The sequence below is a fragment of the Phoenix dactylifera genome, chromosome 6 (assembly GCF_009389715.1).
Source record: "Phoenix dactylifera cultivar Barhee BC4 chromosome 6, palm_55x_up_171113_PBpolish2nd_filt_p, whole genome shotgun sequence".
Taxonomy (NCBI): domain Eukaryota; kingdom Viridiplantae; phylum Streptophyta; class Magnoliopsida; order Arecales; family Arecaceae; genus Phoenix; species Phoenix dactylifera.
Window position 1 is genome coordinate 16,103,349 of NC_052397.1, and position 27,661 is coordinate 16,131,009.

General features: G+C 38.9%; 2 protein-coding genes across 2 annotated transcripts; one reads left to right on the plus strand and one right to left on the minus strand.

Moving 5' to 3' along the window:
* The first annotated feature begins 2,446 nt into the window (after positions 1-2,446).
* LOC103707620 (L-galactose dehydrogenase) lies at positions 2,447-7,552 on the plus strand. Its single transcript, XM_008792169.4, has 5 exons — positions 2,447-2,758; positions 2,870-3,098; positions 3,275-3,574; positions 5,128-5,256; positions 7,214-7,552. The coding sequence occupies exons 1-5, from the start codon at positions 2,586-2,588 to the stop codon at positions 7,343-7,345; spliced, it is 963 nt and encodes a 320-aa protein (XP_008790391.1). The 5' UTR covers positions 2,447-2,585; the 3' UTR covers positions 7,346-7,552.
* Positions 7,553-10,424: 2,872 nt separating this feature from the next.
* Positions 10,425-24,136, minus strand: LOC103707619 (probable protein S-acyltransferase 23). Its single transcript, XM_008792168.4, is given in 14 exon segments — positions 10,425-11,066; positions 14,093-14,241; positions 14,340-14,418; positions 14,648-14,746; positions 15,040-15,117; positions 17,074-17,134; positions 17,653-17,752; positions 17,848-17,986; positions 18,354-18,455; positions 18,457-18,518; positions 19,880-19,959; positions 21,235-21,347; positions 23,369-23,509; positions 23,601-24,136. Coding segments are annotated over 14 exon segments (1,641 nt in total). The 5' UTR covers positions 23,850-24,136; the 3' UTR covers positions 10,425-10,877.
* Between the last annotated feature and the right edge of the window lie 3,525 nt (positions 24,137-27,661).

Sequence of the window (27,661 nt, forward strand, 5' to 3'; positions counted from 1 at the left end):
AGCAAAAGACTCCAAATTCTAACGGATGGAAAAGTAGGTTTTTCATTTTTATCGTAATATTTTTTTCTTATTAAACATAAAAATTTGATTTCTACATAAATGCTATTTTGTCATCTTTATTTTTTAAAAACTCCAACAAAATAAAAAATATTTTTATTTTTTATTGATTTTTTTCATCTTTCTTTACGAACCAAAGGAGTCTTGTGTTAGTACTGCCTCCTATTTTAGAGTTGAGATGCATTGGGTTGAGTACTTCAGCTAGAAGCTATCTATTTGGCAACCTAGCTGAGGGACTTTGATTTTGTATTTGTTACTTTCAGATCAAGCTAGGAGTTATCTATTCGTGGCTCATCTAGCTATTTATTAGAACTGCCTCCTATATAATCCAGCAAGCTTGCCGATTTAAATTTTATAATAAATTTATCATTTATCATTATATTTCATAGTTACTTTATTTTTGTTGATTTGATTATTTTAAATCACTTGATGGATTTTCTATTGTCTTTCTTAAGGCTAACCCCCAACCAATGCCAACTCTATACATCTCCAAACCCTAACCTTTCATCCTTATTCCTTGACCTAATTCCCCATGCATCCAACTGGCCTACTTAGTTATCAAACTAGACCACCATTTCATCTTTATGAAACTCTAACCTTAAATGATTCAATTCCTAGCTACCCTAATTAATCCCCAAAACCTCAAACCCGTCTATGCGCTCATGCATGCATCAATTCATTCCTCACACGCATACATAGTCTAATTCACACTCACAATCATTATTTACCGTAACCAATTATCCCCATAATTTATCCCACATATGCTCACCACGACACACTGACACCCGTTTATGCACCCACTCATGCACCCATTAATTTTCTGGTGTATACGTAGAAAACCAGTAGATAAGCTAAGTGCAAAGGAAGTGAGCTTTTTTAGTGCTAACTATGTTCTTGCATGGCAAGAACTTGAAATTCCATCGTGGAATTTTGATTTTTCACCCTCATGGAAATTATGTAGTTCTATTTGGCGTTTAATGTCCTTCCATGAGATTACATCCACACATTAATGTAAGAAAAGTTTTGTAGAGTATCTAGAAATGCTTTCTCTCTCTAAATATAGCTATATAGCCATCAGCATTTGAGTAAGAGTTTAGCATTTAGGGTGAGAGTGGAGCACCCTAAATGTTCATAGTTTTTTGCTATATATCTCTAATTTGTATATTTACATTGTATTATTGTGAGATATTTAAAAATATATATAATAAATTATGAAATACCCTTTTGGAAGGAATACATATTTTTCTACCAAATAGTTGAAGTTTCTGACCATGCTAATCCTGACTCAATATAAAGCTGGCACAATATTATTAGCATATGATGCATGTTGTCGGTCGTATATATTCATGCACATTTTTTTATTAGCATGCATCATACTCGTTATGATATGGCACAGTATTGTTAACTGTCAATATAGCATCAAAACTATAATTTCAATATTCTTTCTTGCCAATGATTCTTTGTATATTGACCATTCGGATCAATTAAAAGAATATTATGACAACCATAGTAAAGTGTTTATGTAAATATTTACATTGGCTTATAAATGATTGCTTGTCCAAGTTGAAAGTCCCTTTTTTATTACTCTTTATACTAATATTATAACTTCATACAAGGATTATCCAATCTTTCTCGGTACCAATCACAATACAACTATAACATATTTTTTAGTGTGGGGCATGTGTGGCATTGATCATAGTTACTCATTTCTCGACAAGGTAAATAATGTCATGAAATAGATTGATTAGAGCTAATCTAGTGTAATTATTTGCATTTTTTTTTCCCTCCTTCTTAGAGTTACAAAGAGCCCATACCGGATGAGGCAATTCTAGTAGTCTTAGAGTGCAGAAGTTTGAGAACCAAGATTATGAGAATTAGCAACCATAATAAAATAAATTTAAGGATATAAACCTTAACAGATTCTATTAAGAAAGAAAAACTTAAAGATTCATTTTGTAGCCTACGTAATAATACCATCCAATAGCTAATCTCACATGAACTAGTTTTCTGTCTATTCTCTTTGATAGGATTTTGTGCAGTATGAACAAAAATCTACAGTATTGATCATTTATAATATTTGAACTATATAGGGTTGCAAGTAGGTTGAATTGGATCGAAGATAAGTAGAATTCAAATTCAATTCATATTTGAATTGGATTAAAAATATTAATCGAAATTTAGCCCAATTCCATTCGAATTGGATTATAATCGGATTTTTCCGGATCCAACACTCCTAACAGTAGCCTAGATATCTCCGTTTTCTGAAAAAAAATAAAATTTATTGACGGCGATCTCTTGTTTGGGCCCCACCCGGCGGAAGGGAATCCACGGTGTGGCGGCGACGTTACCTCTTCTCTCCGCTCCTCGCCGCGCCTCGCCTCGCGCGACCCCACCGCTCTGTATCCTCTCCGGGCCCCACCCCCTGCTCCACGGCCCGGACGCGGGACGATAATAGAGGCCCATCTTGAGCTCCTCATTCTCTTCTCTTCACCTCCTCCCAGACCCAAACCCTAAGGAATCCATCGGCCATGGCAACGACATTGGAACGGAGAGAGCTCGGTAACACCGGCCTCAAGGTCAGCTGCATCGGCTTCGGCGCCTCCCCTCTCGGCAACGTCTTCGGCCACGTCTCTACTGGCGACGCCCTCGCCGCCGTCGGCGACGCCCTCCGCCTCGGCATCAACTTCTTCGACACCTCCCCGTCCGTCCCTCCTTCCTCTACTTCTCCTCTAAAACCCTGCAAAGCTCCCGCCTTTCCCTGATTTTTCCATCAAAGGTCGCGCCTTTTCCTCATCTTCGATCTCTTTCTTAGGTATTACGGGGGGACGGTCTCGGAGACGGTGCTGGGGAACTGCCTGAAGGAGCTCGGGGTGCGCCGGGACGAGATCGTCGTCTCCACCAAGTGCGGCCGGTACATCGATGGATTTGATTTCAGCGCCGAGAGGGTGACGAGGAGCATTGATGAGAGCCTCGCGAGATTGAAGATGGACTACGTCGACATCCTCCATTGTCACGATATCGAGTTCGGCTCCCTCGATCAGGTCCCGTTTGGCGATTTCTGTCCACTTTTTAGTAAAAGGGCTCAACATTACTTCAGTAACTTATCGTGGAACCTGTGAACATTCTTAGAAGAACATGAAGTTGTTTGCTTTATGAAGTCTTTACATGCTTTATGGTGAAATCATGAATGTTTTTTTCTTTTCTTTTCTTCCTACAGATTGTGAATGAGACTATTCCTGCGCTTCAAAAGTTAAAAGAGACAGGGAAGATTCGATTTATTGGAATAACGGCCCTCCCTCTGGGGATTTTCACGTATGTGCTCGATAGGGTACCACCTGGTTCAGTAGATGTGATTCTTTCGTATTGCCATTACAGCATCAATGATTCAACCCTTGTAGATTTGCTCCCCTATTTGAAGGGCAAGGGAGTTGGGGTGATTAGTGCTTCGCCACTCGCAATGGGCCTTCTCACAGAGAATGGTCCACCAGAGTGGCATCCTGCATCTCCAGAGCTCAAGGTAAATTCTTTTTCTTCTCCATCTTCTTCTTGATATACCTTATAATTGAATTGTGAAGCATCCATATAGAGTTTTAATGGGTCATTAGCACATAATATTCCTTAAGATATATCATATGGTTTGATGGAAGATAATGAATACAACAAGTATGTTTTTGTAGTTTCATCATTTCATGAGATCAGTTGATAAGCGTGAAAGTAATGATCTTGTGGAAGTATGGACAATGGATCTGATAATAAAGTGTTAAGGTGGTAAATCTGGATTGTCCCAAGTAAGGATAAAGCTATGAAGTATCAGCAGGTTAAATTCTAAAATAAGTGATGATGTATTGAGAGGGAATCCACCAGACAAAACCTCAACCAAACTTGGCAGAATCAAGATTGGGCATGCCAGGACTTGATAAAAACACAAATCTTTGTGGTAAGATATTCGTTTCTGTCAAGACTTTATTTCTGGATGTAAAAAGGGTGAGATAGACAGAAGTATTGATTGTTCAATGGGGCAGTGGAGAATTATTTACAGTTTCTGACCAAAGTTTTCTGTCTGTAAGCCTTCATATTACCTTGAAACACTTTTACACTGTAGTGATGGTTGCATGCTGTTATTTATGTAAATGGTCTTCAACTTGGTTAGAACTTACCTTTTACATGACTCTATTCTAAACCAAAAACTTTTACAAGATCTTGTAATCTAACAACTCAATTTTTCTAGGTTGTGCTATTCTGCTATTTGATAAGAAAGATTCAGATAACAAATAAACCTGTCATAATGAAGCAATCAAGAAATAGGTGTCCCTGTTTTGACAATGTATGCCTGAATCGATTTCTGAAGAAGAAAAGCCGTATGCTTATTGTGAAAATTATTCAGTTGCAGTCAGGAGTTTAATTCTTGCAGTCTTTGATTCTTAGTGTTGAACCATCCACTAGAGTACCTATTATAGGTCTTCTTGTGTCTCTAGAAGATGCTTGGCGCCTGCCAAGATGAGGTGTGCATCAATTTAGAAATCAGATACATATGATTGTTTATTATTCTATCCATTTTATTCTGTATTATTTTTTAGAAATAACAAATAAACATTATGCATGCCTTACTATAGATAATTATTACAGCCTTGGAGTCCTAATAAAAATACTCTTTGGTTTTCCCCCTTTTGTTTCTCGGTCTTTTTAGAAATTTGTTTAGTAGGTGCTCTGCCTCCAAAAGGATTAGAAATTTAGAATCCAATACACCCCTTCAAAATTTGGGTGTCTTATCATTGGACCGCCCAGATCTTGAGACTTATCATTCTAAAAGCAAATGTTTGCTTGAAGCGTGAAATAATGAGAAATTGTGGGACCAATGACTCGGAAGACTCACATCTTCTTAGAATGTACTGTCGATATTCTTGTCTTTTATAATATCATATATTAAATTAATTTTGATAACTTGGTTTGTTCACCTGAAAAATATAAAAATTCAAACTCACATATCATACCGATGTCAAGCATTTAGTGCGTGCTTTTGCTCATTCATATATGCTGCTAGGCACATAATTATATTTGCTACATTTTCAGTCTGCATGTGGAGCTGCAGCAGCTCATTGTAAGGAAAAGGGAAAAAACATTTCAAAGGTAGCTCTACAGTACAGCTTGACAAATAAAGAGATCTCAGCTGTGCTTGTTGGCATGAACTCTCCCAGACAGGTATTTAATCATTTTACACATTAACTTCCACCATTTTACTAGCAAATACAAACTGTATATATTCACTCGTTTAAGAACTGTAACTATCATGTCATGCGCTTGGTGCCTTAAAACAAATTGCATGCAGATAAATATCTGTCAAAGTTCTCTTTAATGCGAACACACCTCAAAGTATATTGTCTTCCTCTTTGTAATCATATAGAAGGATCAGGAAGAACAAGCTCCAGTAAGATAATGATACATGTATTCATCTTGAACCTAATCTTCTTCATCCTGACTTTTCCTTTAGTGCCGACCTTGAACATCTCGAAATCTGCTAAAATCCCCTTATTCATCAAAAACTGTTATATGATTGGATGTTTTTTCAATCCTAGGTTCTTTTTATGAAATCTTGTAGTAACATCTTAAGCGCTCATATTTAAGTTACCAAGCCTTCTCATTCATAATACTCAACAGCACTGATTTTGCTCCCATTAAATTTTTTACTAGCTAACTGCTTTCTTTTTTTATCTTTCCATTTAAAAGATCGATTTCTCATTGTTGTGTTCACCTCAATAGGGTTTTCTTGTAGTTTCTTAGTAGCAATTGTAATTATCATTGTTTTAATATTTTTCTTTTGGTGGCTAATTCCCAGTTAGTACCTTGCTATTGCAGTTTCTGGCTGTTCCATTATTTTAAGTTGTGCTGAGCCACTTTTTTAATGTTATACTGTACAAGCAACCAAGAGAATTCTGGCTATTTTCGCAGTTGGCACTTCTTCTCAAAATGCAAATTAGCTGTGCTAGTCAGTGAGATGCTTTTTGAGTTCTATATTTTCAACGAATTCTTGAACCTACTTGGTCATCTATATGCCACCCCAAAGTGGCTGCTTTTTTTTTTATATAAAATAATTTTATTATTATGCAAAATGTGCTTGGTATTTTGGCAACAATACAACCATGTAGAATCAGATATTCTGGATACTAAATATTTATGCTGTAGATTTTAGTCTGGCCCTTGTTTTAGGTTCCACTCTCTTGTATGGTCAAGGTTTGGGTCTGGATGGACCGGTAGAAATTTATCCCAATTTCTCAGTAATCTACTGTCAATTTACATTTCCTTGCTAAACCATCCAATCCACCTTTGTCTAGCTAGTGACATGTTGCCATAATTGTGGAGGAAAAGAAGCAACACATAACCAGATAAGGATGTGTGCGTGTGGGGAGGGGGGCGGTGTTGCTGCACAAAATTTTGATTCAGGACATCTTGTTTGCCTGAACTTCCATTGAGGTTCAGCGTAATTGGGCTTAGCTATTTGACAGTTTGCCCAAAAACTTTCGCGGCAGTTGCAATATTTTTTTACAGATTTTTTTGGCAAAAGTAATCATTCTATAAAGGCTACTATAGGTAACTGTTCTGTAGCAGCTATTAGTTCTTGACCACCATGCAGTTTAAGAGTTTAGGAAACTTGAAGGTGATCTTGAGAATCACTAAAATCCAGTAACATCTATACACTAAATGACATAAATGTGGCAGCATATCACATATTTCTCAAAAAGGTTTAGTTTGATGGCTTCATGGTGGCTGCAGGGAGTGGCAAACCTATATTTTCATAGGCTTGGCATTCACCACATTTCTTCAAAGATAAATTGATTATCCACATCGAGACTAAATAACTGAAGTTCCAGATTATTGCCTGAGTGATCAGATGAGCTTATTGTCCTTGCATTGAGGAACTGTTTTTCCATTGTAAACCTAATTCTAAATTAATCTATTAGATTTGCTTATTAGGTTTAGCTAATTTCCTTATGATCACCCCAGAAAACACACTTCAATTCCAGATGCGAGTAGTATCACATTGCACGCAGCATTTATGTTCTAGTGGTACATGCCAAATATGGAGATGAGCATCATTTTGATCACATAATGCAGGTTACAAAAATAACATATCAACTGAAAGCATATGCATGATATGCAGGTCGAGGAGAATGTAGCTGCTGCTCTAGAATTATTGCATGAGGGGCTGGATGAAGACCTTTTGGGAGAGGTCTCAGCTGTTCTGGAGCCCGTCAAAAACCAGACCTGGCCTAGTGGCATTCAGCAAAGATGATGCCTACCAAATATTTAGTGTTATGATGCCAGTATTCTCTGCTTTTTTTTTTTTGAGGCATGAGAGCCTACGCTACTTTGAATTGCTGGCTGCATGGATCTTGTTCTAGTTTTGCTATTAAAGAAAGGGATTTTTTGCATGTATAACCCTGCTAAAATGTGAGAACTCATGGTCTGGCATGGTGAAAATAAGTATCTAGCGTTATGATGCCTGTCTTCTCTGCGATGTTTTTTGAGGCATGAAAGCCTATGCAACTTTGAATTGCTTGCTGCGTCGATCTTGTTCTAATTTGCTGCTGAAGAAAGGGAACTTTGCATATATAACCCTGCTAAAACGTGAGAACTCATGGTCTGGCATGGTGAAACAAGGCTGACCGAAACGAAACTTCTCGAACCAGGCTCTTGGAAGGAATAAAGGTGTTAGGGAGAAAAAACCTGTCCTAAGAAAAAATATAACTCCAACTGTATACTTAACTTAATAGGGTGAGGTAAAGCTATCTCAGCTCGACTGTCATTTTGAAAGCCGAGTCTTCGAGAGGTCTACCGTCTACGAAGTGAGGCTTTCCAAGCCGAACGAAACGAGGACTTTCCATTTCAAACTTGTAACCAAGCATCCAGCCGCAACTTGTGTTCTTAGGTAATTATATAGAGATTCTGTAATTGCTTGCAAAATTTTTAAATGACATAAAATGTGCAAATCTTTTGATATTCTGGTAAGCACACGGTAGCATGAAGTTAACATCATGGGGTTAGAGTTAATATTAGAGAATTTTGGTGATGCATTACAACTACGAGAGAACATGGTGATAATGCCATAAATAAATATTAGAGTAAGTTATAAAAAATCTTCTTAAGATTAAAGATAAATTATACTTATATCCAATAGTACGAAAAATTTATATTTTATCTTCTAAAATTTATTTTTATTTAATATTTTAATCTATAATTTAACTTTTAATAAGATCCAAACATCATGTCATTTTTTTAAAAAATGGCCAAAATAACTTTATAATAATCATTATGAGGTTTATATTTATTACAATTATACTCAATATTTTGTAAAAGCTACACTTGCACCCAATTAAATTGACAATATTAGTGAAACTGTTTATCTATCGTAAAAAAGCAAAATTAGAAAATAAGGCTCTTCTTTCACTTTCTGACTTTCAGATCTTTTTAAAGTCTTTCATCTTCAAGAGTCTTCTTTTCTTCAAGATTGAGCAGTTATGATTTCTTTCTCGCTTCACCATTCAACCACGAGCGTCCCTTTCCAACGAGCGACCGGCGACAAGCTTCCTTCTCAATCGGCATCTGACGATGAGCGTCCTTTCCGACCAACATCCAACAATGAGCATCATTTTCGACCAGATTTTATTCTCAATTGCACGTCCATCACGTTATAGAGATTGAGGATGCCAGTGAATTATTTTCTAATTCTAAGTTCTACTTGTCCAATATTGTAGACATGATTCCTTAACATTATTGCTGTGGACGACCTATGTCTATATATGAAACTATGATATCTTTGGCACCCGTTATCAAAAGGATCAAAATAAGTATGTGCATGAGAACTCTTTTTTTTTGGAAGATGCATTAGTTGTGATTCCATAGCCTAGCTTAGACCATGGATAGACTGGCTCAAGTGACAAAACTCTTAAGACTAGTTCTCTGCAATATAAAATTTTAAAAGCATCTACTTGCCTGAGAGATATAGATTATTTTTTTCATGGCATATGGCTCTATTTTTTTTTGCTGAAACACATGGCTCTTTTTTGATAAGTCATCAAGATTAAGCTCCAAACCTATAGTACCTCACAATTATTCTTTTCCTTGGGTGGATGTTATATCACTTAAGGCTAGGTTGTTTTTTTTTTTATTTTTTCTAACATGACATTTAGGTCTCATTTAAGTTAACAGTTTGACTAACATTCCGTTAAATTATAGGTTCAAATATTAGATAAAAATAAACCTTAGGGATATAAACATAGATTTTTATAATTTACTCCTAGTTTTAAGAGTTTTTGTTATTTGTTCGTCACTTAAGGATAATTTTAACTTTTTTTCATGAGGTAAATAGATTCGCTGTCACGTAGGTGCAAGTATAAGTTTATAAATATTGGGTGTAAGTGCAACCGGGATTAAGCGGTTGGTCGGTCGACAGATTTATCTGAAACAATCCAGTCACTCTAGAAGTATAAAAGCTCGACTTGCACAAATGAGACAGCTACAAGAGGCGGCCTGATATTGCTTTGTACAAAAAATTCCTACTGCAGCACAAGATGGAGTTAGATGGCATGATGAGTTAGTTTTCCCTTCATAAGGAAAATGGAAGGATCCAGCTACTTAGACCACCAAATGCTTTCAAACAAGGATTCCAACTCGGGACCAATTCGGTACCAAGCTGTATTGAGAAAAATCAGCCGAAGCCGAAGAAGAGAGAGAGAGAAAACGAACAGGAGAGAGAGGGAGAAGGAGAGGCCACGGACTTCCGTAGAAGACTGTAGGGACTGGGGCCGTGTTCCCTGTTTTCAAAACAAGAGACAGAGGACGCGGCTGCGAAAAAAATTTAAAATTTTTTAAGTAGAATCGACAAATCACTTGCAAACTTTACTTAAATTTTTTTTATTTTTTTAATTTTGGCCACCCACAGCCTTCTGCAGGCATCCACGATTGCTTGTTCTTCCTCCCTTCTCAGCTCGCTCTCTCTTTCTTTTCGGCTTCTCCCGCTCCGATAGAAAACCGGTTTCAAAGTCGGAGCAACACCGGTAGCTGCCAATATGTTTTGAAACGGACGAAACCGTCCAATACAGAATGATTCTGCATTTCTTGCTTTCAAATAATAATGCCAAGCCGCCATAAAGGTCACAAATGCGTAGATGCATACCATTGAGTGATACTTCTGGAAAACACTTTCTTTAATTTGTCCTTATCGTTCAAGTGCATCTTGAGCTTCCAACAGAGATTCGAGCATACCTTTGGTCCTGTGCACGCCTCAGAGAGAGAGAGAGAGAGAGAGAGCACTCACTGCCTGTGTTAAACAGATGTTAAAAGGAAACGAAAAGCAAACTTGCACACGCTTCAGCTCAGAAAGCATGACATCTGCAGTTTGATTTCTATCTTTTTTCTTCCAGGATAACTGACCAAAACACACACACACACACACACACAAAATATCCCACAAGATTATTGCACTTCTAATCTTGTTTCCTTTACAACTAAATATTATAATACAGATATTATCTTGTAAACAAAAGCGAGGTAAAGACTCTACATAAGATGATCTGATAATAGTGGACATTTTGCTAATTCCTATGGAGTAATGAACTCTAGCGTGGACATCAATTATTACTGATACTCTGCAGTCCCAGAACAGCAAGCACTCAAATCAAGCCTAGAAGCAGCCCAGCATATCCACAAAGTCCATTTGTTTCAGCCTCAAGCACCTCCAAGAGCAAACTTCCGTCTCATTTAAAATAACAGGGATTTCATGGCAGGGAGCTCCACTGCATTATTAAGAACCTTGTGACCTGGTCTCACCGTGCAGCTTGTTGAAGTGATGGCCAGGCAATTTCATCATCACTGATGTAGCCATGAATCAAAAAATCTGTGCAGTTCTTACGAAAACCATGGTTATAGGGATTGCGGAATCGTCCTTCTGGTCCTCGAAGATATGAATACCGAGCAGCATTTGCCAACTCATTAGTTGTGATATTTCGTGCTATCTGCATACATGCGAACACCTGATTGGTAGGTTAAATGCTGATTTGCTAACAGTGCATACAATAATGCCCCAGTCGAGGAAAGGAGCACAATCCACTACGTGGCAAGTTATAGTCGATCTCCACAAGTTCTTACTGCAGTCATATCATCTTATATTTTCTATGTTCAGCTATGGTGATTTACTAATTCATGTCAGGTCCATCACTTGGAGAGAAAGGGTGTGGCAATTGTAAGGATTCATGCTTTTCAACATTGAAAATGCATTGCTAGTCATGTATAGCAGCTCATTGAATCAGCATACTTACAAAAGAAAAAGGCATTGAATAATATGTAAGTTCTACTCTATAATGCAAAAATAGCTGTTTCTAAGCCTAATGCATGCTTAGATACTCATGGCGGAAAATTTCACGAGATATAGTTCCAGAAGAACCGAACTTATCATAGGTTTAGGTCCTTTGCAGTTAAAAATCGAGGAGGGTTGGGCATGGGCCCAACTCGGCCCGAGGCCTGTTGGGCCAAGCCGACTTTGAGCCAAGCTCTAGGCATGGCTTGAAGAAAATCCGGTTGGGCTTGGGCCTGGAACCCGAGGCTTGATTATGTTTTGAGCATGTTCGGGTCTAGTCATGGCCTGATCAGACTCCTAGCTCGGTGTCCCCTAAAAACCTATGCCCCCCACTTTCTTATCTAACCGACACCCCTCTCTTTAATCTCTATCTCCCTTCCCACCTCTCTTTTTGTGTCGCTCTCCCTGTGCCCACCCCCCACCCAAACTCATCCTCACCTGATCACCTCCTTGACCCTCCCTACGATCTCTCCCCCCTCTCTCCCCCTCCCCGCCACAACCGATCCCCTTCCCCCCTCTCACTCCCCACCTGATCCTCCCTCCCTCTACTCAATCTTCTTATCCCCCGACTCAATGCCCATCCATGGAGAATGGAACCCACATTGGAGCTCCACATTTGATTTCCCTCTCTTCACCTCACCCTAGCGGGCTTAACTCAGGTCAAGCCCATTTGGGCTTCAAGCCAAACTTGTGTTCGGGTCAGGAGTGTCTCGGGCCAAACCTTGAAAGAAAAATTCAAGCCTAAGAACCATCCCGCCCTAGTTCCGACCCTACCATCAAGTTTGGCATAGTGCATGAAACAAGGTTTTAAATACCAGTACCAGTGCGGTGTTGGTAGGGTATTAGTATGGCACTGGCATCGATAGTATGTACTCAAGCTGAAAGCCTCAAAAAGAATGAAAAGCCATCGACATCGACCTTTATGGTCAACATGGCACTATTAGTATGCACCAGTATGGCAGATACATACCGGTCAAGACAGTTTCATGTCCCAACACCCATACGATGCTTGTTTCATGTCAAAATCGTACAGCACCAATGATGCCATCCTGTTTCGACAATTCTCGAATCCACGACATGAAGAAAATTCCAATCTCTTACAATCTTAACAATTAAACATAAAACCTAGTTCCTGCAATTTTTATTGCCATCAAGAATCTAGGTCTACTTAATTGATTACCTACAAGAGAAGCATAACATTGGTTGATGATAACAATCACTAAGATGTATAAGCTAGTGAGTATTTCTAAAAAGAAAGATCGCAAGTATAAGGTAATAAGCTTGTTTATTATTAGAATTGCTTCAAACAATGTTCATTAGGTGGATATTGACCATAACCATAATATGTAAGCATACTTTCTAATTGTTTGAGTTTCAACTATACAAATGTCATCTATTACTAAGTGAGCTGTATCCTCTAATATTCACTTAAATTTACACCTTTTTTCACACCAATTTGAACTCACACTTATTTTATTATTTTAGCAGGCAAATATTTTCTATTGTAAGAATTACAATCTATAATACGTAACACAATGTGTACGTAAGAAACTAGAGGAAAACTAAGGCAGTGTTCCTACCAAACATTTGACTCCTCTGCCCCTCCAAAGCAAGGTAATCTGGCAATTAGTTGGCTTACCTAAGAATGAGAACAAGGCAGGCAACTCAGTAGCAATGCCTTACACCTAGCTAACAAAGACAAGTTATCAAGAACCCTTACCAAAATTGCCCCAAGAGATAGATTTGCTCGACTCAAATCTGAGCCTTTTCTAGTTCTTCATTGTGTATATCTATATAAAATAGATTTAATGCACATCCACTTCAACATTTTCATGTCCTTGAATCTTAAAAAAAAAAAAAAACTCCACAATTTTTGTCTGTGTGCATGCAGTTATTCTGTACTTGCCAGCCCCACTACCATCTTATAACATTTTCTTCATGTTTTGAAGACATTCAATGGTATCATACAACAAAAGCACCACTCCACTTCAGCCACCTCACTACAAATAGAACGATAATGATCAGCATTGGTAGTATTATTTGTCTATCTCTGACTACGACCTCATCTCAAATTACCACCAAAATTGGAACATAGTTATCTCTTCTTTCTACCGCTTTTACAATCCCAAACCTCCAAAGTCCAAACGTTTCCTTCATAGTTCGATTTAGTTTTCAAACATATCATGGATCAAAACTGTCGATCACATCCATGGCACCTTCTCATGGATTTTAACTTTCAGCTCATTGATGACAACCACCAAGGGCAGAGCAGTAGATAGTTTCAGGATGATTGTTGGTCTACTTTGCTTGCCATTGGAAATTATCTATCAAGTGACAGCTGCTACTAATTATTTTAACTCCTTCACAGATGTCCTTAAAATGTCTCAATGAACATTTTAGCATGCCCTTCTTCCTTGACACCACCAACAATTGGGGGTACTCTTCCTATGCACTCCGGCCTTAAAATCCAACAACAGTTTAGATAAATTATATTATTTTTCATAAACCTTTAGACTCAACGTTAGTGTAGAAGCATGGAAGTACTAAACTTTTGGAGCCCTAATTCAGAGATCTCAAGCAGCATTTTACCATTCTGTAACAACATCACAAATTGTACCGGAGATCCTAGAGATAGCCATATTTATACTAACAACATAAAAGTAAGTAAATATCAAAAAACATCACCTGTGATGCCTGTGCCACTGTCAAAACAAAAGCTCCAGATAATAAGAAAATATCCAACACAAGAAATGCAACAGCCCCAGGATGGTCTGTCAGCATATGATGAATCCATGTATCAGAAGATGGAATTGTTGGTGATGCTGTCCAAATTCCTGTTATGTAGCATAAAGTTTAAATCCATCAAAATGTGCTAATTCAAGACAAAGAAAAGAACCAATATACTTTAGCTATCTTGATTTAGAGCACTCACTATGAAATGCAATAACAGCTCCAAGGAATGTTGATAATGTTCCCATACAAATAAAAACAAAAAAGTCCCACTTATTCTTCTGCAAAACAACCAAATAAACAATGTAGCCAAGTCAAAATGGAAAAGTTGAAGTTCGTTATTAAACCATACGAATAATCATCTAAATGCACATAGTAAAGAAGGAAATATAGGTCGAATCAGCAACATGGAAAATTACCTCAGCTCTTGGAAAATGTAACTACAACATTACACATTTAATAATGGATACCTATTCTATAATACCCAGCTCATGATAAACTACTACTGACCTTCCCAACACAATTTGATATCCATGGACAATGATGATCAAACTGCTCCACACAGTGTTTGCAAGTCGGACAGTGTTTCGAGCGCACAGGTCGGATTATCTGATGAGAAAAGCAAGATTGCAAATCAAATTTTCTCCAAGATAGGTATTTCACCTAAAAAAGACCCAGAAAAAAGGAGGAGAGGGGGGGGGGGGGGGGGGGGAATAACAGTGTCCAGTAAACCACCAGTATATGGGGCTGACACTGGGTCTTCTTGTTACTGACAGAAAACAGAAAAGAACCTATGGCCATCATAGCTTCTTCGTGATTGATAACTTGCCTATACAGCTCTCTCTCTCTCTCTCTCTCTCTCTCTCTCTCTCTCTCTCTCTGAGATAAAACATTGCAAGTACCTTACATGTAGGGCAGAGTTGAGACCAATTGCCTGTCCAAATTGTAGAATTGTTGAGATCAATATCCAACAAAGGGTCCTGTCAAATACAAGTGGTAAATAGCCAGCTGAGTGCAACAAGATCTAATTCATATGAAAAGTCTACATGTATTTAGTTGGATGCAATTGGTGGATGGTGAGCTGAATGAAGAATGAGAAGGAGAAAGATTAATCAAATAAAATGGTGTGGAAGCAGTTTTATGCATCTTTTTAAGTTTCAGCTGGAACTTTGAAGCTGACATTGAAACCTTTCAATTTTGCCTTAAAGACAATCCAAACATAGGTTATTTTGAAGTTTCGGCTGAAAATGAAGGAAATTGACTTTACACATAGACATATATGCATGTGTATGTATGTGCATACATATGCAAACAAGTGTATATATAGATATATATGTGTGCATGCAAGGATTGCCAATCTGAACTGGCTAGTTCAGGACGTACCCAACCAGACAGGTCAATTATTGGCACAGTTCAGCTGCTTGGTTCGATATAAGACTATGTTCAGGGCATAGGTTTAACATGATGTTATTTTAGTATAATTTCAAGAATTTTTTTCCATAAGTTTAGATATCCTAGGGAATAAGTGTCAATGTTATATATTGTCAAATGCTATGTCTTCATCATGTGATATATTGCATTATAAAATTAATGTTAAACTTGCTGGAGCCTTTTATTTTTAAAAAATTGTACGCAAAAGTCCTAAACAACAAAATATACTGAAAGATAATTCTAGATTAGTTTCTTGACTTGTTCTACTTTAGTTTTTCCTAATTTTTGTATGCACATCAAAACTTCTGAAATTGGCATTCATTTAACCCAACCAAAATTGAACTGAGTTTTTGGACCTTGGTTTCATGAATTGGCAAGGAAAGTGCATCTCCTATAATAAGTGTAAGAAATTTAAAGCAGTGGCATGAAAAGCAACACCTTATTTTGGAACACGGTATTGCAATCAAAACTTATACAATTAGAGACTCCTTCATTTGCTCTGTTATCTGGAAAGCCTCTACAATTAGTTGGTCTATAAGCCATTAGCTTTATTATCTCTTGGCCTAGTCACCATTTAATGTTCCCCCTTCATATCTCCCTCTTATTCATTGTAAATTTGTCACAATATATGGTCATTCCAAAGATAAATAATCACGACAAGAGAAAAAAAAACTAATAGTAATTAACATAAGGTACAATTTTCATCTCTACTATTATAATGCAAATTCCAGGTTCCCTGAAATCAACTCCACCCCTTTCAGACTCCCACAACCACATTTTTCTGTTCCTCCCAGGTGGGTATCTGTTTCCACCCTCTTGCATGTGACATTGCACACGCTAAGTACTAGTTTAATGGCGACCAAAGGCCCAATTTACTGGAGGAGCATTATCCCTAAAACCTTGATTAAAAACAGTTTTAAATTCATCGAACATGACCCCAATCCAAGTCTCCCTCTTTCACCAAATTCCTCTTTTCAATTTTTGAAAACTAATGTTCATATTTTCATAGTAATCCTTGACAAAAATATTTCTCTTTTATTGAATAGTAATTACTTAAGTAATTTTAATTCGTACAGAAGATTTCCTTAATGATAGCAAGAAAACAACAGGCATATGAAGTAGGCACATCATTTAAATTAGTTTAGCAACTTTTAACAACTTATATAATGAAGCTTGTGGTAATTTCTAATGTGGTTATGCTGCAACAGCCCATTGATTGAGAAGATGAAAGAAGGTAGTGGAATTCACACCAAACAAGAGAATAAAATCAGAAATTATTTCTAAAAATGATAATATGGCATGATGATAAACTTCAACACTTAATCCTTCTTGTAAAATAATCATAAACAACTAGCACCATCCCAGACACTTGTATTTGGGTCATGGGTTCTACTTCATCTTGACCCCAAGGCTGCATGCTGTTTTCACATTTAACATGGTTTCTTTCAGAATATGAACGGAAGAATACACACTACAGGCAACTGAGAGAGAGAGACAGGACGAACCACTGCACCTACATTCCTCGCTGACCCTCCTGTATTTGGTTGGATATAACCTGGATCCTTGCTGCAATGAAGCCAATTAACGAATTCAGATTGGATACAAAAATGGTGGGCCATGGGTATCTAAGATCACTGACCATGAAATACCAAAACTAACTTGATATATTCCATATTATTTTAATTGGGACTAAAGGGGTTGGGGCAGGGTAGAGTTTGCCAGTTGGGCCAATTTTTTCTGCTAGACCGAGGAGCATTTTCCGCCCAAATTTCAACCCAACACTGCCCTAGAGTGATCTTGGACACCTATCCACAAGGACATATTTAACTTCACTAGGTTGGGCAGTGATTTTAAGAGTGGAGGTGATTTTAAATCACCGCCACGTAGGATCACCGGGGTGTGACCAAATGCAGTGATCTCATCACCTCCACCCAAATCACCGTTGATCTTGCAGTCATCACCCCTTACCAAATGCCACCTTATGTGTATGTTGTTCAGGCATAGTAGGATTAAAACCGATAGGACAAAAACAATATTCATATACAAAACAAATAAAATCATCCATAATCAACATAAAGAATTACCTGCTACATCTATAGAACATAAATAGTGAACCAACTGCAAGTGAAACGGCAGTCCATCCCCAAAGGCCAACAACAGCAGTAATCTTCACAAAATTAGGTGCTAGATAGAGCAAAAGCGGAATTAAAGATTCAACTTTGCAATTAAAAAGTTTCACTACTCATCAGCTACTAAATTAAGAAACCAAGAATACCCACCATTAAGGATGGAATTTATGAAAAGAACAATAAGGATAATTATCAGAAACAGCAGAATAGGAGCATATCCAATGTTCCTGATTCTTGCAGCACAAAACTTATCACCGCAGGAGTCGCCATTCACCTTTGTTGCATTGGACTAAACACAGCAGAGTAAACTATGTATTAGTAAAAGTTCGAAAGGGTTTCAGCACCCTCATGACCACTTTCATTAATCTAGAATCTTGCTGAAAGCAACACATTTGACACTCAAGATCACAATTACAGATCATCACAGGAGGTACAACAAAAGATACCTTACCAGTTAACATAATCAAATGATTTCCATTATCACAATATAGATTTTCATTTAAAGTTTGCATTTACATAATGAAATACTCACTATACTCTAACAGAATGTAAGCCTAGAGCAGTCTATATTGATCCTGCAAATCAATTCAAATTCAAAATAGCAAGCATTATGTATGTATAAAATGAATAATAACAACTTCTAGTCAACTACGTACAAGAAGGTAGGCAACATGCCGATGACCTTTGTCAGATGCAAGCTGAGCAGGAGTAAATCCATTTTTATCCTTCACCATCAATTCCGCTTTGGTGCCTGCCATGGACAAGCACAGTGCATGCCTCCACATTGCCTCTGATTGCAGCCCAGTGCAAGGCTGTGCAGCCTAAAACCACAGAACTTAAACTACATCAGTATTTAAATTGACATATACCTTCTGTCTCCAATATATTCAGCGAAACTAACTTTCAGTTCCAGAATATATTATATAATGCAATTGCACATGAGATATACTGATAATAGTTAGTAATCTATATCTAATACTATGTTAGAAAGATGAATGACCGGTAATGTGTGCCTTTTTCTACGTACTAGCTTATTACAATGACCTCCTATGACCAGGTTAGCCAATCTCAAACAGCCAATACAGAAGATTAGCAGTTCTTATTGCTCTGGTCCTTATAGACTTACAAAGTGCGAGGTCCAAATGAATGTGAGCCCACCAAGTTGACCAAACAAAATTAGATTACAATGATTTAAAAAAGTACATACTGTGATGGCCAGGTTCAGTACCATGAGGCTCAGTAACCCCTGGTTTGGTTGAACTGGGCCCAATCTCCCAAGTCATGTTGGATCAGGCCCAAAATGAGCACTAGCCACTCCGTTTACCGCATAATACCCAGCAGGGCTCTTCAAAAAAGGGTTTTCTCGCTTGCTTTCTCTTACTGATTCCATCCTTCTAAGTCTACCCCTTCTCCCTCATCCTACAGAAACTTTTTTTTAATCTTCCTTCTCCTTTCTCTTTCAACTGCTTCTCCTTTTCTTCCTTAATTTCTTCATCTCTTTCTTTGTTTTTATCACTTCTTAGTTCTTACTCTTATTTCTTTTCCTTTTGTTGAAAACAAATATTATGTTGCTTAATGTAAAATTGAAAGTTTTTTACAAATCCATCAATGTTAGTTGTATTTAACAAAGTTCAAATTTAATGTCCTTATTAATTTTCTCTAAACATTTTGCTAATTTTGGATAATAATGTTTAATATATGCTTGAAAGTAAATAAATTCTTAAATGAGCATCATGTTGTAAATCGATATATTTGATACTCTTTGAACTCCTTTCATGACCATGGCTTTTAATTGTCAAATGAGACATAAACCTTGCAACAATTCTTTTTCCAAGATTGTGAATGTTCGTCCTTTGTTGAACTTTTTCATAGATCATGCTTATGATCAAATTCTTCTTATTTTACCATAATGTGTTAAACAAAGATACTTTAATTTTGTTCCCACTTCCCTTGGTTATACAACTTTTCCTAAAGGAGGATGATATAGTTAGATCATCAATGCATGCTTTTCTCAAAGTTTTAGTTTCTTTTTTATACAATCATCCACTCATTAGTTTACAGAAAAAGGACTCCTGCTACTACTAGCAGAAATACAACCGCTACTGCTAATAGCAACAATACCAGTAGGAACAGAAAAAGACAACAAGGAAAGCAGTTGCAAGGAAATGCCTAGAAAGGGTACCTTCTTTATCTTGCCTCCCTTGGTATGCATCTCTGAACAAAAGCAACCTAACAGCATCTGCATAGCCCTTATACGCAGCCCTACGCAATGGCACAAGATGTTTAAAATGACTTGGTCAAGCAACAGAACAATCCTGTAGTTTAATGGCAATATACATTTTTCTCCCTCCCCTTTTAATATGGCATGTGATTGCATATACACAACAGTTCTAGAACAATCATATCAGCAATATAACATTACTAAGAAGGGAAAGATATATAACATGTAATATTGTAAGAAATTCTTCTATTCAAATTTACTAAATTGCAACACAAACTTCCAATGCTAAGATCATCTTGTCAACTTTATGAGATGAAGTCGTAGATTGGAACTGCAATGGATATGAAGTTTGAAACAATTGTCAAACAAATTCATTATAACAGAAATCAAAATAGTAAAGAACGCTAATGCTCACCATTGACCAAGATGATGCACCCAAGAGCCTTATTGTAGATAAATCAAAAGTTAACTAAATTAGATCACTAGAGCAAAAGCACTAGTAAAGCTGAAGAAATGAACAAGACAGCTGCTTACAAAAAAAGGGAACAAGAAGTCCCAAAATATGATAAAATTGCTTCAGTCATGATATTAAAAAATTCCAACCAAAATGAAAGGCTCTCTCATTCAGCAATCAAATGCCTTAAAGGACTACCTTAAGCAAATATGAGCACAACCCAACTAGACAGTGTGCGAGAAACCTTATGTATGAGATGCAGAAAAAGAAAAAAAAAACATTAAAATCAACTTTATTTGCAGTTTGCTAGCTCTCTTTGTTCCCATAAATTTGAATTACCCTTAACATATATTGACCACCTAACAACTCGGACCAAAAGAGTATTCCTAAAAGTGTACTTATAACCTTTACTCTAGAGGAAAATTTAGCATATGGTGATGACAACCTACTGGCTCTCAAAAGGAAACCCTTCTCTAAAGGGTAATGGTACAGAGGGGGGAGTTGGGACAGAGTGCATATGAAATGAATCTAGCCCAGACTCACCACTAGTCATGAGTCAAACGGAATATAAATGGCAACTGAAACATTTCCCAACATGACCAATTAGTCCCTCAATCAGTATTCATGGCTGCTGGTGCTATAGATACAAACTGCCTAGGATTGACTAATATTAGTGACTTTTCACTATTCCAAAGCAAGAGAGGATCTGAAGACATGATAGGACCATGCTGTAGGTTCTCCATACCAAGTTCAAATATTAAAGTTGGTATATATAAGAGATCATGAAACAGATAGTCTGTTACTCTAACAAGCAGCAACTTTGATAACAGCAGAGACATTCATCTAGATGAATCTGACATACCAATGCAGCGGGCTTCTTCCATCATTATCCAGGGCATTAAAATCTGCACCATACTTTGCAATGATGTAATTCAAGAATGATGTTTGTCCATACTGTGCTGCAACATGAACTGCCTGATGCAAAGACATCCACAATAAGAAATATGGTTAATATAATCCAATAGCATAATGGCATAACAGCAAAAGATGGTACATGCATCAATCCTTGACAAGCAGAAACCATAGAACTTTCAAACACTAGCCTTGCTTCTTTTTAAATTAAATCCTTTCATTTTATTTTTATCTTTTCTGGAACCAAATTATAAGCCTCATTAAATAACAATACAAGACAATATTGAAGAGTTTGGTATTTTAAATTATCAGAAACTCTTGCTTTTAAATTTGAAAACAAATTAATCAGCAACAGGGTGTAATCCGTCACATATATATTGCCATACTTCAAGTTGTAGTTGTAAAGTGAATGAATAAGATTTCAGGTCTTGAAAGTACCACGAAGACAGGATATCAAGAACAAAATGTCTCAAAAACCACATCAGAGGCCTACAGTCTGGAATGACATCAAATATATACAGAGCAAAGAAAACACTATTATTTGTGAAAACCACTCAGACCAATGGTTAAAGTCGACTCAAGCAAACAACTGCAGTTTTGGAAGAAACAGATGTTTTTAAGATATAGAATGTGTCACTTCCAGTTCTCCTCTCTCAATCTTCCCCCCACCTCCAAATCCCATCATTTTGGGTTCTCCTCTCCTTGAGGCATCTCAACTTCAAAATCAAGCTCCATCGACCTCAAGCTCACTGGCCTCATGCCTCCCTCTCCACCCAAAAATCCAACGGAGGGAGGTGGCTTCGATGATATAGATTAGTGACGTCATTACGCCTGCAACAGTGTGCTTATATTGATGGATTCATTTGGACTTCGAAAAGTAATTAATTAAAACCAAGCAAGAAGGTGAATGCCAAGAAATGATTGTTTCCACCATAGCTCTCAGCTTTAGAGGGCTAACTGTAGAATCTTGCTTATTCTCTTTTTTCTCCTCTTTGATGTGACACGAAATGCTAAATTGAATTAACTCTTTCATTAGACTTCATTTCACATATATACCTAAAATTGTATTTCATCTTTTTATTTTAATCAATTAATAAGCGTTCATTTATTACATTGTGATGATCTCCCAGTTGGTTTCCAGATCACTTAATGGTTAAACTAATGACCCTTAAGCCAATTGTCTTTCCAATTTAAAAAATGATCCTGATTTTGAAACATAAATACAGACAGGGATCCAACAGCAACTATTTTACATAAACTTCGTAGATAATAAAGGTCATCAGCAAGTCCATACGATGTCTCATCAGCAAGTCCTCCGCTACATCCATACGATGTCTCATATGGTAGCACTTTAATTAAATAAATTAGGATGTCTTGTCATTACTTGAGTTTGATCAACACTTTCAGTCATGGACTATCGTACCGTCTTGAACCATCTGGTATTGGCATACCATACTGAATGGGATTAGAGCCGATACAAAACTCATGTTCAGCCCAGTAATGTCCCATACCGAGGTGTACCGAGATGAACTGAGGTACATACCGAGCTGCACAGAAGATATACCAAGATAAAAGGTGAGAAAAATAGTTTCAAACTATTTCGGTATGAGTGTGTACCATACCGTACCAAATCAGTAACATACCAATCCAGTATCCGGTATCGAGGTTGCAGATCTTACTTTAACTTCCTAAACAGAAGGGATCAAACCGAGAAGCATCCATTCCAAATAAAGAACTTTCCCAAAAATAGAAAACACTTAATTAATTTTGTTCTTCCATCTGAAAAAACAGGGTCCCACTCTGCACTTTCCAGTAGCTCGAGAAAATTTATGAATAGTTCGCTATATAAGTATGACAGAGTACAAAATGTTTATATTTCTGCAAGGAGCATGCAGTACCAGACAAATCGTTAATAACAAGATTATTTCTGAATTTTTTTAAAAATTCAGATTTAAGGCTGAAAAAAAATTCTTGCACCAAAACTACGGTCATGTTATGTTACTCTTTCTAACAATGCGAATCATCTATGACTTATCCAACCAACAAATCCAATCACCATTAGCAATTGTCGAACATAACATTACCCGGTACCCATTTAGGTCGACAGCCTCAACCCTAGCTCCATTCTGCAGCAGCACATCAACCACCGCAATCGACCCACGCACAGCCGCCCAATGAAGCGCTGTCTGCTGCGTGTGGTCAGCAGCATTTACATCGCCCCCATGCTTCAAAATCCAAAAACAAAACCCTAATCAGACGAAACAATCCGAGACAATTAAGAGAAGCAGAAAGGGAGATTAGCTAGCTATAAACTACCTCGATTATATACTGGGCAATATGAGCATAATTATTAAGGGCGGCCCATTGGAGCGCGTGGTAGCCGTTTCCATCGGGCCTGGCGACGGACTGCCCGTACCTCTCGACGAACCTCCGGAGCTTCTCCAAGTCCCCGTAGGCGGAGGCGGAGTAGACGTCGACGACGAGGTCTGCGGCGGGATCGCTGAGGCTAGGGTTAGGGTTCCCGTTCTGCTGCGACTTGGGATCCGAGACGACTTCAATCTCCATGGCCCGATAACATGCGAGGCCGCGTGGGGAGAGGAGGAGAGAGGAGAGAAGAGCTAGGGTTTGCGGGAAGAGGAGGTTGCAGCGATCAAAATCCTGGGATTAGGGTGAGGGTTTTATTTTATTTTTATTCTTTGGGACTCCCAGCCACGCGATGGTCGCCCGTTAGAAAGACGACTGTCGTCGCCGGCGAACCGATTCCAGGTGGAGGCGGCCTCGACTAAACTTCTTCTCCTGATGCCGCGGGACAGGATACATTTACGAGAACTTACCGCTTGTTGGAGCCTGGTCACCGGGTTCGTGGGTTGTTATTTACGGTCTATATATACGATTTTTACTGGTCGTAACTCGTAAGCTAGTTAACTTGTCGCCGTGTGGAGGCGGTGGATGGGTGTCGATATGTCGATAGAAGGCACGTTTCTGTCTCACGTGCGAACTGTGATTAGTAATAATTTTTTTTTTTTTTGATGAAACTGATGATCCATATAATTCTAGCATGAATACATCCAAAAAAATAAAAGACAATAAGTTCCGGAGAGTACTAGACAGCTCCATCTCCTCAACCCAAAAGGTATCTTAAGAATGGTTGGCCACGTCCCTGTTGCCCTCTATATACACGTGCTTGGCCTGAAAGGCTACATCGCCACAGACCATGGCTTAGATATTTTGAAGCAAGGGGCGGCATCCGCCTATACCGCCTGCGCCTCCTTGGATCCAGCCAAAAACATAGTCGAATCACTCTCTGGCCTACAATACACATCAAGCATGGCCGGGGTTAGCCCACAATGCTTAAACCAAAAAAAAATGCCTGCGACATTGATTAATAAAAACAATATTTTAAAAATATCTATTATATATAAGACTTATTTATTTTCAATATATAAAAATTTTACGACATCTTAAAAATATAGTTATCAAACAGTAATATATTTTTCAGTTAAAATTTTACTACCAAAAGCTCTGTGTCGGAAACTTTTACAAGCAAAAATTTACTTCAGATTGCTACTCTCGGTTCATCTACTTGTAAACTCTGAAGTAAAAATTACCATTATCATTATTTAGATTCGGTAAGGTTAAAAGCAATCAATCATAGCTTAAAAAATTTCATTGGTTTCATTCAAACAAGACGCTATGCAATTTCTTCATATGACCAAGTCTGCATCCATTGTGCTCCATCCATCATCTCTAAGATATGGGATGTCGATGGATTTACCCTGAACGAACTTTAATAGTTTAAGTATGCCATGATTGGATAGCAGTCTAGCACCTAGATTTAGAGCTTATTAAAATGCTTATTTGAATTTGAATAAACTACTGAGTCCTCACAAGGCCATTCTACAAGGATATGAAACAAAATGCCACAATACACTAAATTGCCAGCACTACAAAAATCCAAGCATTCCTGATGCAAGCAATTGAAGGTATATCGTTCAATACTATGGCCGAAAAACAGTTAAAAACCTTTCGGATATTATGGCTGGCATTATACAACAAAATTAGCCGAAACTAGCTAGAAGATATACAAAACAAACTATGCATTATATCCAATGGTTCAACCATCTTATAAGCTGATAGAGAGGAACACCATTAGTTCGACCATTTCCAAGCCATAAAAACAATCTAGGGATCAAATATAAAAACAACAAAAAATCATTACTGATATGGATGTTTTTGTGACGCTTTAGAAAGTGTCAGGAACGAAACTACCGATGCTTTTTGTGACGGCATATATATTAAAAAGCCTCGGCAGTGTCTAATTTTTCTATAGACAAGCTCCACAATCCTTAATGTATTTTTCTCGAAATCAACTCTGATTAGCTGGGCTGGGACAATAATTTTTACTATCTTCAAGCCTCAAGGACTGGCCGAAGTAACTCTTTCATGGATTGGCCAGGTCCTAGATTAGCTTCTGTTGCTGGAAATTGGACCCGGGGGCCGCCGTGAAGCCGGGGAAGGAGGAGCTCCGCTGCTGCAGGGGGCGGACGGCGGTGCGCCGGCTGGCTGCGTCCTCCGCTGCGGGGGGGTGTGCAAGTCCTGCAAAGAAAACCGGTGGCCGGGCTCCCCGGCGCCGGCCCTCCGATGCCTAAGTCAGAGGGGGCAAGTATGTGGAGAAGAGCAGGGGAGAGAGTATGTGGAGAAGACAAAGAGAATCCCGTGTTCAATTGTGTCTGTGCTGTTTTCTTCCTTTTTCCCCCGGTCTAGGAGGGTTCTCTCCAGCTCCGGGTTTTTTTCTGCTTTTTGGTCCTCTCTCCCTTTTCCCTCCAGGTTTCCTTTTATAGGAGAATTTTTGTTACCTGGGAGGTGACAGGAGGTTTGTCCTATTTTGTAATAATTGGGCACGATTTGGCCCATTAATGGCGTAATGGAGAACGGGACCGGATCAGACCGGAATCAGGGAGTTGTCACGGTCGATCGGACCTGTTGGAGTGGTTGAACCGCCGGCTGTGGTGGGCCTGGGGTCCGTGGATGGTAAGTGCATTTATTACCGAATGAACCGGCGGTCAGGGAGAGCCATACGTTCTGATGGTTCAGTGATCCGGAGATCGTCTTGGGCCGTGTTCATTAAATGCCTGAGTGCATCGGAGACTTGAGGGAGTCTCATGCATTAATGGCAGGTCGTGCCGAACGCCTGAGGAGATCTTATGCCTTGATGGCTTGGAGATAGTGGCAGGTCGCAAGCCGTAGGAGTTGTCAAGTCCCTTGGACTTTAGGCGGAGGTTGAACATTTGGTTAAGGCATCGGCTCGGCAAGGGTGCCGAGCCGAGCTGATCGCCCAATGGGGCGCCCTGTGGCGGGGCTGCTTTGAGTACTCCTGGTCGGCGCCCTTTAGGCGAGCACCTTCTAGCAGAGCGCCTCGGTGCTGTCTTTGGTCGGCACTTTCTAACCGAGCAGCTTATTTTGGTTGGGCACCTCTTGGCGCGCACTCTGGTCGGCGCCTTCTAGTCGAGCGCCTTCCTGGTCGGCATCCTTTGGCCGAGCAGCTTTCTGGTCGGCGATCTTTGGCCGAGCAGCTCTCCGTTCGACACTCTTTGGCCGAGCAACTTTCCGGCTGGCGCTCTTCGGCCGAGCAGCTCTCTGGTCGGCACTCTCTGACCGAGCAGCTTTCCGGTCGGCGCTCTTTGGCTGAGCGCCTCCGTGGATGTATGACTTGGGGTTTTTCCCCCAACACTACCCCCGACTTCCGAGTTCCAGTTGGCTACCAGCTGGAGCGCGGGAAGTAGCTTAGTTGGGTTATTACGAACTCCGAAAATTTCGATTTACTGCGCGTTTTGAATTATCGGAAGCTTCGAGGTGTCTTTAATAGGCGGCGTCTCTTCCTTCCCGAAAAGCCTCATTATTGGGGCACTTTTTGCGAAGCGTCCTCGCGTCGTGGGCTCATGATGGGGCTGCACGATCTTCGATTGCGGACGCCTTTCCGCACGATCCGATAGGGCGCTTCGATGTTCGAAGCGCTAGCCCTAATTAAATGCGTCGTTCTGTCTTTTAGACCGACACGTGTTATCATCTAACCGGGACGCAGCGTTTTCTTCGCTGATCCGGGCCGTTGGGGAGGTCTATATAAACTCTCCCCCGGCCCCCTGTCCTCTTTCTATTGCTTTCTGCTTCCAGCTTTCTATTCTTCCAGTCTTCCTCAGACCGAAGTCCCTTTTCTCCGGCATCTTCCCCAGGTCCCCCTTCTTTTTGACTTCTCTCTCTTGCAATGGGTTCTTTGCCTAGTGAAGTAGTGTCCACCATGAGTGTCCTGGAGGTCGAGATGACCGAAGAGTGGTTTTTCCCTCTTCACGGGTTCCGTTTGGAACCCGCCAGGCGAAGGG